Source organism: Adiantum capillus-veneris, chromosome 5, assembly GCF_014529385.1.
Source record: "Adiantum capillus-veneris isolate H3 chromosome 5, ASM1452938v2, whole genome shotgun sequence".
NCBI lineage: Eukaryota > Viridiplantae > Streptophyta > Polypodiopsida > Polypodiales > Pteridaceae > Adiantum > Adiantum capillus-veneris.
Window position 1 is genome coordinate 20,296,503 of NC_140935.1, and position 14,589 is coordinate 20,311,091.

Genomic DNA, 14,589 nt, shown 5'->3' on the forward strand with positions numbered 1-14,589 from the left:
TTTTGCAAAATTGTGACACAATGAGTTGGTTTGTTCTTATTACTTCATTAATTGGGAAGTGTATCTCAAGTGTGGAACTAGAGCTATATGGAAAAGGAAGTTATTGGGTCATGAACATGCCTCAAAGGGGTAATCATCATAAAAATATATGGCTGGCTATTGCTAGAGGGAACAAAGGAATCTCTCAAAAAATACAGTGGAGCCATATAAGATAACTTATATCACATTATACCAAGCACTAGGTCTCCAAGGAGAGATCACCTCCTGAACATAAACCCAAGATGGTGAAGACAATTGGTTCTGTAGAGTACTCTTCCGTTGTCCACTGTACACATTGGCTCCCCACACAAGACATTTCTCCTATGTGGTGAAAGCAATTCAAATCATACAAGGTAACAGGTGTTTGGGTTGTAATGATACCCAGTCATTGCATTCGGGCAAGTGAAATGGGACAATCAAATTAGAAGGGGGCAAAACAGTTTGAGAAACATCCTAAAAACAAGCTTTAATCAAGTAGCCGAGGTGTACAGTTGTAATAAATAAAAAATGATACCACCACAAGGTTTTGCAGCCAATGTCTGTATTTCATGTCTTAATGCCTTATGTCAAGTATTAAGAAGCTCATCTTTTTTGATTCCTCCATTCTCTTATTTGAAAAGAACCAAACAAAAATTTCTATTTGTTACCTTTACAAACAGATTGAACAACGTGACTAGTCATGGTGGCGTACATAAGCTGATGGAAGAGTTCATTGAACCCTAAATTTGTACAGCTATCTCCTTTCTCCTACAAGGCAAGTTTTCGCATGCCCCAGAAAAAAAAGAAACCTAGATCCGAGATGTACCACAAAAGGTGACATGCTTGTATACGCGTATAAATATTGGCATTTCTTACTAAGAACTAGTCACCACTTGATCATAGAAAATGCAGTAGCACTACAAAGACCACCATAAAAATATTACGGAGTCTCATCTGAAATTTCTTAAGATTTACATATATTTGAATGCATTGGCTATGCTGGCTTTTCCAACAGAGAAACTCTCTGCTTCTCTGCAATTCCATAGGGCAATACAATTAGAACTGTACAACGAGATAAACAAGAAAAATTTAATCAAGAGTTACAATGAAACCTGCTTGGTTTCCTACAGGAAACGCCACCATCACCGTGCAAGCGAGTCCCTGTCATGATGGTTTTACTATCATTAAGGGTGAACATACCCAATGGAAGATGACGGCTAGGATATGAAGAAGAACAGGCTTTATGCTAAGGCACAATAGAGAGCTTTTACCAGGCTCGTCGACACCTAATAGCCTCCTTCCTCACAGAGCGCTTGGGATCGTCCAGTGTATTTGTCAAGGACTTCAAAACCTGCATGATAGCAACAAATCGTCTTGAGAGTGATTGCTGCACCATGCAACTTGTGAACTTCCTTCATAAACAATACATCACCTGAGCCCGGAAAGGAAAGACTCTTGCGTAGGGTAGTGCTACAAGCGCACCAAGGCACAGCAAAGAAGTCTCACGTACCACCTGCATAAAAGAGACCAACAAAACAAGATTCATTCTCTAAATGACTAGACAATGCTTGACGTCTGTTTTCTCAATTAACACACTGATGCAAAACGACTTGCCGCTGAATCTCTGTAGTTTATCAAGTTTTGTAGACGGCCAATAATGGCCGGCACATGTTGAGAAGCAACTTCGGCAGCTGCAACAGATGGAGCCATACGCATTTCAGCTCAAGACGTCATGTTCTATAAATATTCATCACCCAAAACATAGCAGGCATTTTTACTTGATTAATGGTATTGTTTTCCCAATGCCTCCCTGTTATCACACCATAAAAACCCTTTTGTAGTATAGACATAGGAGTTTTCTTCCTTTTGCTGCGGTATTGTCACAGCCAGGTTGAGTGGAATTAAAGGGCAATGGGTATTATAAGCATGCAATTGCTTTCACTGCCTAACTGGGAAGAGGACACAAAACATGTCAAATGAAGAAGAGTATTTAATTTCAAATGGCCCAGAATTGGGTGATTTAACACCACCAAAGCTTCTGCATCCTCAACACAGGTGCTAATGTTAGTGGGTTTCTGTGCAGATGATGCAGGATAGCTATTTAGACACTAACATATCTATGTCAATACACAGGGAGTCATTCCGGTTGGGGAACATAGACTATGCTGGCTTGTCAAGCACGACAGAACAGCCTATCCACAATGCCTATTAGGCTAGCAAACAAGGACAACAAATCAAGATCAATAGGAAGACTTTCTTGACCACAGCATCTACTAACAAATCAAGATCGACAAGCAGACTTTCTCACACACACCGTCTCAAATTGCTACGAAACTTAGAACGACATACGACACTAAAAAAGCATGCTGAGCCTGATAAATAGGATTGTGAGGGTCAAAAATTGCGATCCTTTGTTGATGTTTATGTTTTTGCCTTAAGGGTTTGATCAGTAAGATGATGTTGTGGACATGCTTTAACCTTTTTTCATCATAGTTTTGAAAATCACTTGAGCTTTTCCAATAGAGTTTTCCGCATCTACCCCTTCCGAGAAAAATATACGGTGGAAAAGCTCGCATATTATGTAAGTCAGCCTCTTTCATAATATGTATTGTGCGTATTATACACCGCCGTATTTAACATACCATCCGGGACTTGGCGGCTATGTAGGGATTCCAAAGTTCACACACATGCTAGCAGACAGGAAACAACTACCTGGCTGAATAGGATACAAGTAGGATACTAGAGGTAATTTCTATGGGGACTTAAAGAGGCAGTCGTGATTTTCAAGAAAATTAGCAGGTTTTCACTGTTGATGGAGCTAATGACAAGCTGATCTAAATTCTTTTCAGAAGTAAATGTGAAAAAAATTTCTTTACAGATACGATCATTCTTCTCATATGCAAAGCAGACCTTTAACAGTGTTGTGAAGAGGGATCCAGCAGAGTGGTTCAACCTTCTGAATCACAAACAGGAGAGAAGGGACGAGCGTGATGCTTTCACTTAATTGCGATGAGGAATGCCAGCTTAAATAGTCATATCCAACATTCTCAGATAGATCCTTTGACAAAGCGCTTGTGTTTGTCTCTTAAACACAAGCTTAACATCCAAAGGGAGAAAATTAAGGAGACAATGACCATTAAGATCCAGATAAGGAGAAACACAAGTCAACTGAATCCTGATTTAATCACATAATCCAGCATGTTGAAAATCTGAACAAAGGCACAAAACAATAAAAAACTGCACTGAAGTGACACATTCATGAGATTACCAAGTTTGTCGACCAGAATTGAAGAAAGAACTAGGAGAACAGATAACAGCACGTCAGAATGCCTTTCATCACCAGATAAAGCTGACAAGCTCTCCAACACTAAAGGGAATGCCTGACAGAACTCATAAGCACCTGTTATATATTTGATGTCTCCACTGCCATCAAAACAGCTACTACACAACATTACAACGTACAAACTTACTCTGTTTGATTCTGTCAGAACCACCGTTATGGGAATTCCGGCAACCAAATTTCCAAAAGCGTAGTACAGCATGGCCCTGGGAGAGGTAACAACTTCATAATTTAATACTCGATTAGAAAGAAGCATTGGAGGGACAAGACAAAACCAATAGCAGTGGTTAAAAGGCCCACTTCAGTCTATTTTCTTACTCAACCCCACATTAGCCTATTTTATTTTGTAGCCAGAGGATACACACATGTACATCGTTCTATGTCATATGCCAACTTCGCACTCTAACACATGTTATTAAGCTCTCTCTCTCTCTCTCTCTCTCTCTCTCTCTCTCTCTCTGGAAAGTTTCCTACGACGTTAAAACTCACTTCTTCTTCTTCTCTCTCTCTCTCTCTCTCTCTCTCTCTCTCTCTCTCTCTCTCTCTCTCTCTCTCTCTCTCTCTCTCTCTCTCTCTCTCTCTCTCTCTCTCTCAGACCAGTGGGCGTAGCAGTGGATCATGCTCTCTTGACACTGTCCGTATCTTTTCAGTTTAGTACAGCCCAGAAATCAGGAGGCAGGTCACACACCCGTTATACATTTACACCAGAGACTGACTCGGTTTATACAGAGGCAATCTGGGATCGTCTATGCACAGTTGCTCCAGGCCTCTCAGTAGAGGAGTGCACTACTTTACTGACTGAGACACTACATGATGCAGCATCAGAGGCATACCCACACACTCAACCGGATCGGAGGCGACATTCTGGGAGCATGCCCCAGAATAGTTGGTACGATGAGGAGTGCAGAGAGATGAGAGCCCAGCTTCAGAGGGATCTTCATTTAGGAGTCATCACCTACAGACAGTCGCGGATTGCTTTCCGGCGCCTTGTGCGAAAGAAGAAACGAGCTTACCTGGCCCAGATGGAGCGAGACTTGTATCAGTTGTTCTTGAGTAGAGACTCAGGCGAGGCATGGCGACTCTTCCATGAGCACTCCCCTCCCCCAGTGATTACTTCTCCTGATGTGTGGGGCCAGTATGCGACATCGTTATATACGGTTCCTGGGCAGGATCCCCTTCCAGATCCTACAGAGCCATGTCCACCTACGAGCACCTTCTTTACCACTGAGATGGTAAAGAGAGCCATTGACAGGATGAGGACCAGGAGGGCTTACGATCATGACGGTCTAGTAGCGGAGCACTTTATACATGCTAGGGATATGTTGATGGAGGTTCTTGCAGTGTTGTTCAATCGTGCCATGTGTGAGGGATTACCTGAGACTTGGAGGTTGTCTACTATTGTGCCTATATTCAAGGCAGGTGATCCTACAGAGCCTGGAAATTACCGCACTATTATGGTTGGACACACACTGGCACGATTGTATGCATCCATTATTGAGCAGCAGTTGAGTAACTGGGCAGAGGGTGAGGGTGTACGGGCAAAGGGACAGGCAGGTTTCAGGAGGGGTTTCTCCACTCTTGACCATATTCTGACACTCAGAGCTATCATTGAGGAGGGCAGGTCACATGGGAGACGGATTTATTGTAGCTTTGTGGATTTCCGCAAAGCATTTGACATGGTACCGAGAGCTCGACTGATGCGCAGACTGCAGGAGATGGGGGTGCCCACAGTGTTGATTTGGGGGATTATGGCTTTATACAGATCAGTGATGGGACATGTACGCACCCCAGAGGGGATATCTGACTTAGTTCACTCCACTATCGGGGTGAAACAGGGTTGCCCATTGTCTCCTACTCTATTTGGTATGTATGTTGATGAGGTGTCTGATTACATTGACAGAGAGGGTGATAGAGGTGCCCAGCTGGCAGGGACGTGGATCCCATTGTTGTTATATGCTGATGATATTGTCTTGATCTCTGACTCACCAGAGGGTATGCAGCGACAGTTGGATGCATTACACAGTTTTGCAGAGGATAGTGGATTGTCTGTAAACCTTGGTAAAACCAAGGTCATGGTGTTTAACACCACACCGCAATGGATCAGGAGATCGGCACCGACCTTCACGTATGGTCAAGAGATTGTGGAGTATACAGATGCATACACTTACCTTGGGATAGTCTTCACTGGGCCGAGGTTTTCTTTGGGGAGAGCAGCAGAGACTAGACTGACCAGAGCTTATGCGGCCTTGGGAGGCTTGGAGAGGATGTGTTCGCAGGTTCAGTTCCAGGAACCTCGGACAAAGTTATGGCTCTTTGATACTTTAGTAGCCTCAGCTATGATGTATGGGGTACAGGTTTGGGGACCTTCTGTAGGCCAGGATGGTTGGAGACGTATGGAGAGGCCCTTGGTATCTATGATCTCCCGATTGATTAGAGCCAAGGCCTCCGTACCTCACGCGATCATTCGAGCAGAGCTAGCTGCCCCCCCCATGGAGATTGAGGCGCTTACCAGATCAGTGTCCTTTGTGCACAGCCTATGGGATACTACTAGAGACAGATATGCTAGACTGGCCCTTGAGTCTTCCAGACAGTTAGCTCTACAGGGGGACACTTCATGCTGGTATGCACAGATGACTTCATGGTTTCAGACGCATGGCTTCACCATGGACAGGTTGCCCCCTTTCCAGTATTCTCTTCAGGCACCCTCGCTGTCTCTTACACGGGTGGAGATCACTAGACTCATTCGTCAGGACCTGATCCAGCTCGACACCAGGAGGACATGGATAGAGCCGCCTCAGGAGTTGAGCACGAAGATGGCTTTCTATAGAGAGCATCTTCTCCACCTCACAGGAGATGGGTTTGTGATTCGACCCAGCTACATGGACACACATATGTCTCATGGTTTGCGTTGTGCCATTGGTCACATACGCACACCCTCACATCAGCTCGAGATTGAGACTGGTAGATTCAGAGGGATACCAGCAGACAGCAGGATATGCCGATTATGCCAGAGAGAGCCAGAGACAGAGTTGCACTACATATGTCATTGCACAGTGTTCTATGAGATACGGGGGCGTTTCCACTGCTTATTCAGAGAGGGTTTTGGTCCTCTATCTAGGGTCATGAGTTATGAGGATCAGAGATGTCTTGGACTATATCTACTTGAGTTACACAGGTATAGAGACACTTTACTGGGGAGAGCTAGAGAGAGGCAGTCCCAGAGACACATTACAGATTTCTTTTCACTAGATATGGGACAGCCAGAGGAGCAGCCACCACTGCAGAGCTCGTCCCACACTCATTCGACCACTACTGGCACTCTCATCGACTGAGCATTGGAGCTACAGAGATACAGACGACCGCGACTGAGGAGAGGAGCTACACAGCATCGACGGAGACTACAACAGAAGATTCGAGCCATACTCTCTCGACATCCAGAGTGCAGATGGGGATGGATCCTCACCATTTCTTCCATCTTTGTTTCACACACTGTTACATCCAGTTTACCGGGTACCTATTGTATCAGCTGCTACACCCACGTAGTTTTAGATTGTAGTAGTAGTAGTAGTATTTTGTTCCACTTCTAGTTCTTTTCTAGTTCTTTTGTACCCAGACATGGTATTAGATTCACTATTTTGTAACTGATTGGTCTCATAGGTCATTTTGGCCTTTTGAAGACGTTAATATAACATTTCATTTCATTTCATTTCTCTCTCTCTCTCTCTCTTTCTCTCTCTCTCTCTCTCTCTGGTACTCAAACATTGTATCAGATTCACCGCGTTGTGACTTTTTGGTCTCATAGGTCATTTTGGCCCTTCATCACTTCTCTTTGCTGTTTGTAGGGTTTTGAAATTGCTTTTTGGCTGTTTTTAGGGTTTTGTCACTGCTTTTTCTGTTTTTAGGGTTTCGAAATTGTTTTTTTGCTGTTTTTTACTGTTTTTAAGGGTTTCAAATCTGTGTTTTGATGTTTTTTTAAGGTTCCACAAGCGTTTCTTGCTGTTTTTTACAGTTTATTGTTTTCTCTCTCTCTCTCTCTCTCTCTCTCTCTCTCTCTCTCTCTCTCTCTCTCTTTGCCGGCTTCATGCTACTGCTATATTGTATCATGGTGACACTTATCCCCATTTTGTACCTTTATGGTGATACCATTGCTCAGCCTACCAGCCACCCATAGGAGTCGGTAGCACTCCTATCAGTTCTTTGTTTGTAGTTTTCTTGTTTGTACCCAGACTTGGTACTAGACTCATCATTGTAATCAGTTGGTCTCATAGGTCATTTTGGCCTCTTGTAGACGTTAATATATCATTTCATTTCATTTCATTTCTCTCTCTCTGTGATTGACCGAGAGATTGAACTGGGGAAATCCAGGCGCCCGCGGCTGCGAAGAACTACACAGCATCGACGGAGGCTACGACAGAAAATTCAGAGCACGCTGGCCAGGCATGGACGACGCCCGGTCAGACTACTAACCATGGAGGAAATTGATGAGATTCGCCAACGACTGATGCTAGATCTCTTGTGATTCAGCTATCCCAACAAGCCGCCCATTTTTTGCTTAGTCTTTTGCTTGGTTCACATCGATCAACTTAGGACCCCATGGTATATATCTTTGTTTTGTACTGTTGTTAGGTTATTTTGTTACTCTGACTTTGTATCAAATCCACCACTTTGTAACTTTCGGGTCTCATAGGTCATTATGGCCTTTTGAAGCCGTTAATATAACATTTCATTTCATTTCATTTCTCTCTCTCTCTCTCTCTCTCTCTCTCTCTCTCTCTCTCTCTCTCTCTCTCTGTTTTTAGGGTTTCACCACTTCTTCTTTGCTGTTATAGGGTTTTGAAATGCCATTTTGGTTGTTTTTAAGGTTTCGTCACTATATTTTTTACTATCTTTAGGGTTTCGAAATTGTTTTTTTGCTGTTTTTTAAGGTTTCGTCATTGTTTTTTGCTATTTTTTAGGGTTTTGTCATCGTTTCTTGCTATTTTTTAGGGTTTCTCCATTGTTTTTTTGCTGTTTTTTAGGGTTTCAAATCTGTGTTATACTGTTTATTAAGGTTTCACAAGCGTTTCGTGCTGTTTTTTAGGGTTTCTTACATTTTTCTGCTGTTTGAAACTCTCTTCTTCTTCTTCTCTCTCTCTCTCTCTCTCTCTCTCTCTCAATCATGGAAAAAGTCGAAGAAGTGCCAACGGCTTCCCCCACATGTAAGACACGCATGAAGTTGAAGAGTAGAGGAAGGAAAGGAACACTATTCTTCAAAGATGGACTGAAGAAAGAGATGGCATGTGTAGGAGGAGCGCTTCGCTCGAGGAGAAAGTGGTTATCCAAAATTCCATCATCCAAAATCTACAAGCAAAAAGTGGGCAGCTCGAAGAAGGAGAAATTCAGCCATCCATGATGGAAGAATTGAATACCATGAGAGAAGAAATACTGGCTATTAAGGAAGGTGAGGAGAAGTCGTCATGGGCCGTGGTCATCTCCGCAACACAAAAGAAAGTAGAGGCGGCCGAAAAATGGATTGAGGTTTCCAAGAAAGGGAAAGGTAAGGAAGCTCCTTGTACACCCAGTCTTATTAACATGACCCTCGAAGAGGAACAAAGAAGGAGGATGCGAACTCTACATGTGAGGGTAACCGGCCTCAAGGACATAAACAATGTGGAAAAAGAGGTCACAAGCCTCACATCCATGATGGGGATGGACAAGCCTTCACACACAAAGGCATGGAGAGTCGACAAGAAGAGTGATAGCCCGGAGAATCTTCGAAAGGGAGAGCTCTCATACTACGCTTCCCCTCCTTGGAAGATAGGAATTCTTGAGAAAGAGGCCTACTCTCAAGAAGACATGTATTTTTCTCGGTAATGATCTCACTCTCTCACAGCTTGCGCATATGAGAGGTAATTCCAGAGATTACGGCGGCAAGGGAGAAGAGAAAGATGGGCTTTTACAAAGATGGTCGGGTGGTGATTGTAGAGCGGCGCTCTACATGACGGTGTGAGACCTATGGGACCACCTTGAAGATGGCTACTTGGAATTGTAATGGATCTATGAGGTTGGACGTTGGTGCCTTTGAGGACATTGTTTTCTTCTCAGAGATGCATCAGAACCCCGGACAGCTTATGCCACATGTGGTGGGATACAGATGGGAGATAGCCCACAGGACAATCGCGAGATCTGAGCATGGGAGTAGACGTTCAAGAGGAGTAGTAGTGCTATTTAGGGAGGAGTTACAGCCACTACTACATATTGTACGGAGAGATGATCATGCTAGATACATGTGGGTGAGGCTGAGAGCTAACACAGGCCGATTTCTATAAATTGCCATATGTTACTTCCCCCCCCCCCCCCTCCCCAGTACGTCAGTATATGGTGCAACGAGAGGACAATCGCCTTTCTCTATACTAGATGATGATATATGGGAGTTTTCTAGGGACACTTCAGATGAAATGCTTAGAGAGCTGGATGTGGGTGAGTTTGGACTTGACAGACGCTCACATGACAGAGAGCAGACGGAGTATGGGAGATACCTCACGGAGATGACGACCACACATGGGTTAGCCATACTTAATGGCTTACAACGATTTCCAAGAGCAGCCGGTTTCACATGCTTTCCACAAAGACACGGGGCTAGTACAGTGGACTATGTTATGGCACAGCCGAGCTTTATTCCTTGTATTTAGGATTTCATAGTGGAAGGCAGACTAGTGGACGTAGCAGTGGATCATGCACTTTTGACATTTTCTGTTTCATTTCAGTATGGTACAACCCAGACATCAAGAGATAGGTCACATACCCGTTATACATTTACACCAGAGACTGACTCAGTTTATACAGAACCGTCTATGCATAGCTTATCCTGGCCTCTCAATGAAGGAGTGCACCACTTTACTGACCGAGACATTGCATGATGCAGCATCAAAGGCATACCCACACACTCAACCGGGTCGGAGGCGATATTCTGAGAGCATGCCTCAGAATAGTTGGTATGATGAGGAGTGCAGAGAGATGAGAACCCAGTTTCACAGGGATCTTCTTTTAGGAGTCATCAATTACAGACAATCTCAGATTGCTTATCAACGCCTTGTGTGACGGAAGAAACGAGCTTACTTGGCCCAGATGGAGCGAGACTTGTATCACCTATTCTTGAGTAGAGACTCAAGAGAGGCATGGCAATTCTTTCATGAGCACTCCTCTCCCCGCGCGATTACTTCTCCTGATGTGTGGAGCCAGTATGCCTCATCTGTATATATGGTTCCTGGATAGGACCCCCTTCCAAATACAGAGCCATGCCCACCTACCAGCACCTTCTTTACCACTTAGATGGTAAAGAGAGCCATTGATAGGATAAGGACCAACAGGGCATATGATCATGATGGTCTAGTAGCACAGCACTTTACACATGCTAGAGCAGTGTAACCGCGGAACGTTTCACCCCGAAACGTGGCGTTTCATCCCGAAACGTTTCACACTAGGCTAAGGCTTCAGTGAAACGTCTAACCGTAACGCCAATTTTGTGTATATATAGAGTTATGTATCGACAAAATAGGTGTTCACAGTGCACTGAGTAGAGACACATGCTATGTTAACCTTGAAATAGGATATACATAATAAATAATTAACTATTTAATGGATAAATTCTCTAAAGGCAATTTTTCATTTCAGGCGTTTCACTCCAGGCGTTTCACCTTCCAAGTGAAACGTTTCGGCCGTTTCACCTGTTTCGCGTTTCAGGCCTCCTGAAACGCGTTTCGCGGTTACGCTGTGCTAGAGATATGTTGGTAGAGGTTCTTGCAGTGTTGTTCAATCGTGCCATGTGCTAGGGGTTACCCGAGACTTGGAGATTGTCTACTATTGTGCCTATCTTCAAAGCAGGTGATCCTACAGAGCCTCGGAATTACTGCACTAATTATGGTTGGGCACACATTGGCACGGTTGAATGCATCCATTCTTGAGCAGCAGTTGAGTAATTGGGCAGAGGGTGAGGGTCTACGAGCAAAGGGCCAAGCCGGTTTCAGGAGGGGTTTCTCCACTCTTGATCATATTCTGACACTCAGAGCCATCATTGAGGAGGGCAGGTCACATGGGAGGCGGATTTATTGTAGCTTTGTGGATTTCCGCAAAGCATTAGACATCGTACCGAGAGCTCGATTGATGCGCAGACTGCAGGAGATGGGGGTGCCCATAGTGTTGATTTGGGGGATTATGGCTCTATACAGATCAGACATGGGACATGTACGCACTTGGAGAGGATATTTGATTTAGTTCACTCCAGCATTGGGGTGAAACAAGGTTGCCCATTGTCTCTTACTCTATTTGGTATGTATGTTGATGAGGTGTCTGATTACATTGATAGAGAGGGTGATAGAGGCGCCCAGCAGGCACGGACGTGGATCCCATTGTTGTTATATGCTGACAATATTGTGTTGATCTCTGACTCACCAGAGGGTATGCAGCACCAATTGGATGCATTACACAAATTTGCAGAGGATAGTGGATTGTCTGTAAACCTTGGTAAAACCAAGGTTATGGTGTTTAACACCACACCACACTGGATCAGGAGATCAGCACCGACTTTCACATATGATCAAGAGATTGCAGAGTATACAGATGCATACACTTACCTTGGGGTTGTCTTCACTGGGCCGAGGTTTTCTTTGGCGAGAGCAGCAGAGACTAGACTGACTAGACCTTTTGCGGCCTTGGGAGGCTTGGAGAGGATGTGTTCGCACGTTCAGTTCCACAAACCTCGGACAAGGTTATGGCTCTTTGATACCTTAGTAGCCGCTGCTATGTTGTACGGGGTGCAGATATGGGGACCTTCTCTAGGCCAGGCTAGTTGGAGACGTATGGAGAGACCCTTGGTATCTATGATCTCTCGATTGATCAAAGACAAAGCCTCTGTACCCCACGCTATCATTCGAACAGAGCTAGCTGCCCCTCCTATGGAGATTGAGGCGCTTACCAGATCAGTCCCCTTTGTGCAGAGCTTGTGGGATGCTAATAGAGACAGATATGCTAGGCTGGCCCTTGAGACCTCCAGACAGTTAGCTCTTCAGGGGGACACTTCATGCTGGTATGCACAGATGACATCATGGTTTCAGACGCATGCTTTCACCATGGACAGGCTGCCCCCTTTCTGGTACTCTCTTCAAGCATCCTCGATGTCTCTTACACGGGTGGAGATTACTAGCTGGATACCAGGAGGACATGGATAGAGCCGCCACAGGAGTTGGGCACGAAGATGGCTTTCTATAGAGAGCATCTTCTCCACCTCACAAGAGATGGGTTTGTGATTTGACCCAGCTACATGGACACACATATGTCTCATGGTTTGCGGTGTGCCATTGGTCAGATACGCATATCCTCACATCAGCTTAAGGTTGAGACTGGTAGCCAGAGGACAATCGCCTTTCTCTATACTAGATGATGATATATGGGAGTTTTCTAGGGATGGTGGTATCATCCTCCTAGGGGACTTCAATGCGCGAACAGGCAACTCTCAAACAGTCTTCTACGACACTTCAGATGAGATGCTTAGAGAGTTGGATGTGGGTGACTTGGGGCTTGACCGATGCTCACATGACAGAGAGAGCAGACAGAGTATGGGAGATACCTCATGGAGATGACGACCACACATGGGTTAGCCATACTTAATGGCTTACAACGATTTCCTGGACCAACCGTTTTCACATGCTTTCCACACACACGGGGCGAGTACAGTGGACTATGTTATGGCAAAACCGAGCTTTATTCCTTGTATTCAGGATTTCATAGTGGGAGCTAGACTAGTGGGTGTAGCACTGGATCATGCACTTTTGACATTGTCTGTTTCATTTCAATGTAGTACAGCCCACACATTAGGAGGCAGGTCACATACCCGTTATACATTTACACAAGAGACTGAGTCGGTTTATACAGAGGAGATGTATAGCCGTCTATGCACATCTGGTCTTGGCCACTCAGTGGAGGAGTGCACCACTTTACTGATTGAGCCACTGCATGGTGCAACATCAAAGGCATACCCACACACTCAACCGGGTCGGAGGCGATATTCTCGGAGCATGCCCCAGAATAGTTGGTATGATGAGGAGTGCAGAGAGACGAGAGATCAACTTCAAAGGGATCTGCTTTTAGGAGTCATCACTTACAAACAATCTCGGATTGCTTCACGGCACCTTGTGCGACGGAAGAAACGAGCTTAGTTGGCCCAACTGGAGCGAGACTTGTATCAGCTATTCTTGAGTAGAGACTCAGGAAAGGCATGGCGATTCTTTCATGAGCACCCCTCTCCCCCAGTGATTACTTCTCCTGATGTGTGGGGCCAGTATGCCTCATCTTTATATATGGTTCCTGGACAGGACCCCCTTCCAAATCCTATAGAGCCACCTACCAGCACCTTCTTTACCACTAAGATGGTAAAGAGAGCCATTGACAAGATGAGGACATCCAGGCATATGATCATGATGGTCTAGTAGCAGAGCACTTTACACATGCTAGAGATATGCTGGTAGAGGTTATTGCAGTGTTCAATCGTGCCATGTGTGAGGGGTTACCTGAGACTCGGAGGTTGTCTACTATTGTGCCCATCTGCTAAGCAAGTGATCCTACAAAGCCTGGGAATTACCGCACTATTATGGTTGAGCACACATTGGCACGGTTGTATGCATCCATTCTTGAGCAGCAATTGAGTAATTGGGCAAAGGTTGAGGATGTACGAGCGCAGGGCCAGGCGATTTCGGGAGGGGTTTCTGCACTATTGATCATATTCTGACACTCAGAGACATGATTGAGGAGGGCAGCTCACATGGGAGACGGATTTATTGTAGCTTTGTGGATTTCCGCAAAGCATTTGACATGGTACGTAGAGCTCGATTGATGCGTAGACTGAAGGGGATGGGGGTGCCCATAGTGTTGATTTGGGGGATTATGGCTCTATACAAATCAGTGATGGTACATGTACGCACTCTAGAGGGAATATCTGATTTAATTCACTCCACCATTGGGGTGAAACAGGGTTCCCATTGTCTCCTACTCTATTTGGTATGTATGTTGATGAGGTGTCTGATTACATTGACAGAGAGGGTGATAGAGGTGCCCAGCTGGTAGGGACGTGGATCCCATTGTTGTTATATGCTGACAATATTGTGTTGATCTCTAACTCACCGGAGGGTATGCAGCGACAGTTGGGTGCATTACACAGTTTTGCAGAGGATAGTGGATTGTCTGTAAACCTTGGTAAA

At 44.8% G+C, this 14,589-nt stretch overlaps 1 protein-coding gene across 1 annotated transcript in view; it reads right to left on the reverse strand.

Moving 5' to 3' along the window:
* Window positions 1–456: 456 nt before the first annotated feature.
* MET18 (ARM repeat superfamily protein) overlaps window positions 457–14,589 on the reverse strand; it is a 157,398-nt gene continuing 143,265 nt past the window's right edge. Inside the window, exons 17-24 of the mRNA XM_086512040.1 lie at window positions 3,489–3,564; window positions 3,287–3,398; window positions 1,633–1,709; window positions 1,451–1,531; window positions 1,362–1,369; window positions 1,290–1,315; window positions 1,131–1,179; window positions 457–1,050 (exon numbers count right to left, since the gene is read on the reverse strand). Coding sequence (XP_086368166.1) covers window positions 990–1,050; window positions 1,131–1,179; window positions 1,290–1,315; window positions 1,362–1,369; window positions 1,451–1,531; window positions 1,633–1,709; window positions 3,287–3,398; window positions 3,489–3,564 — 490 coding nt within the window. The 3' untranslated portion in view covers window positions 457–989. The remainder of the gene's footprint in view (window positions 1,051–1,130; window positions 1,180–1,289; window positions 1,316–1,361; window positions 1,370–1,450; window positions 1,532–1,632; window positions 1,710–3,286; window positions 3,399–3,488; window positions 3,565–14,589) is intronic.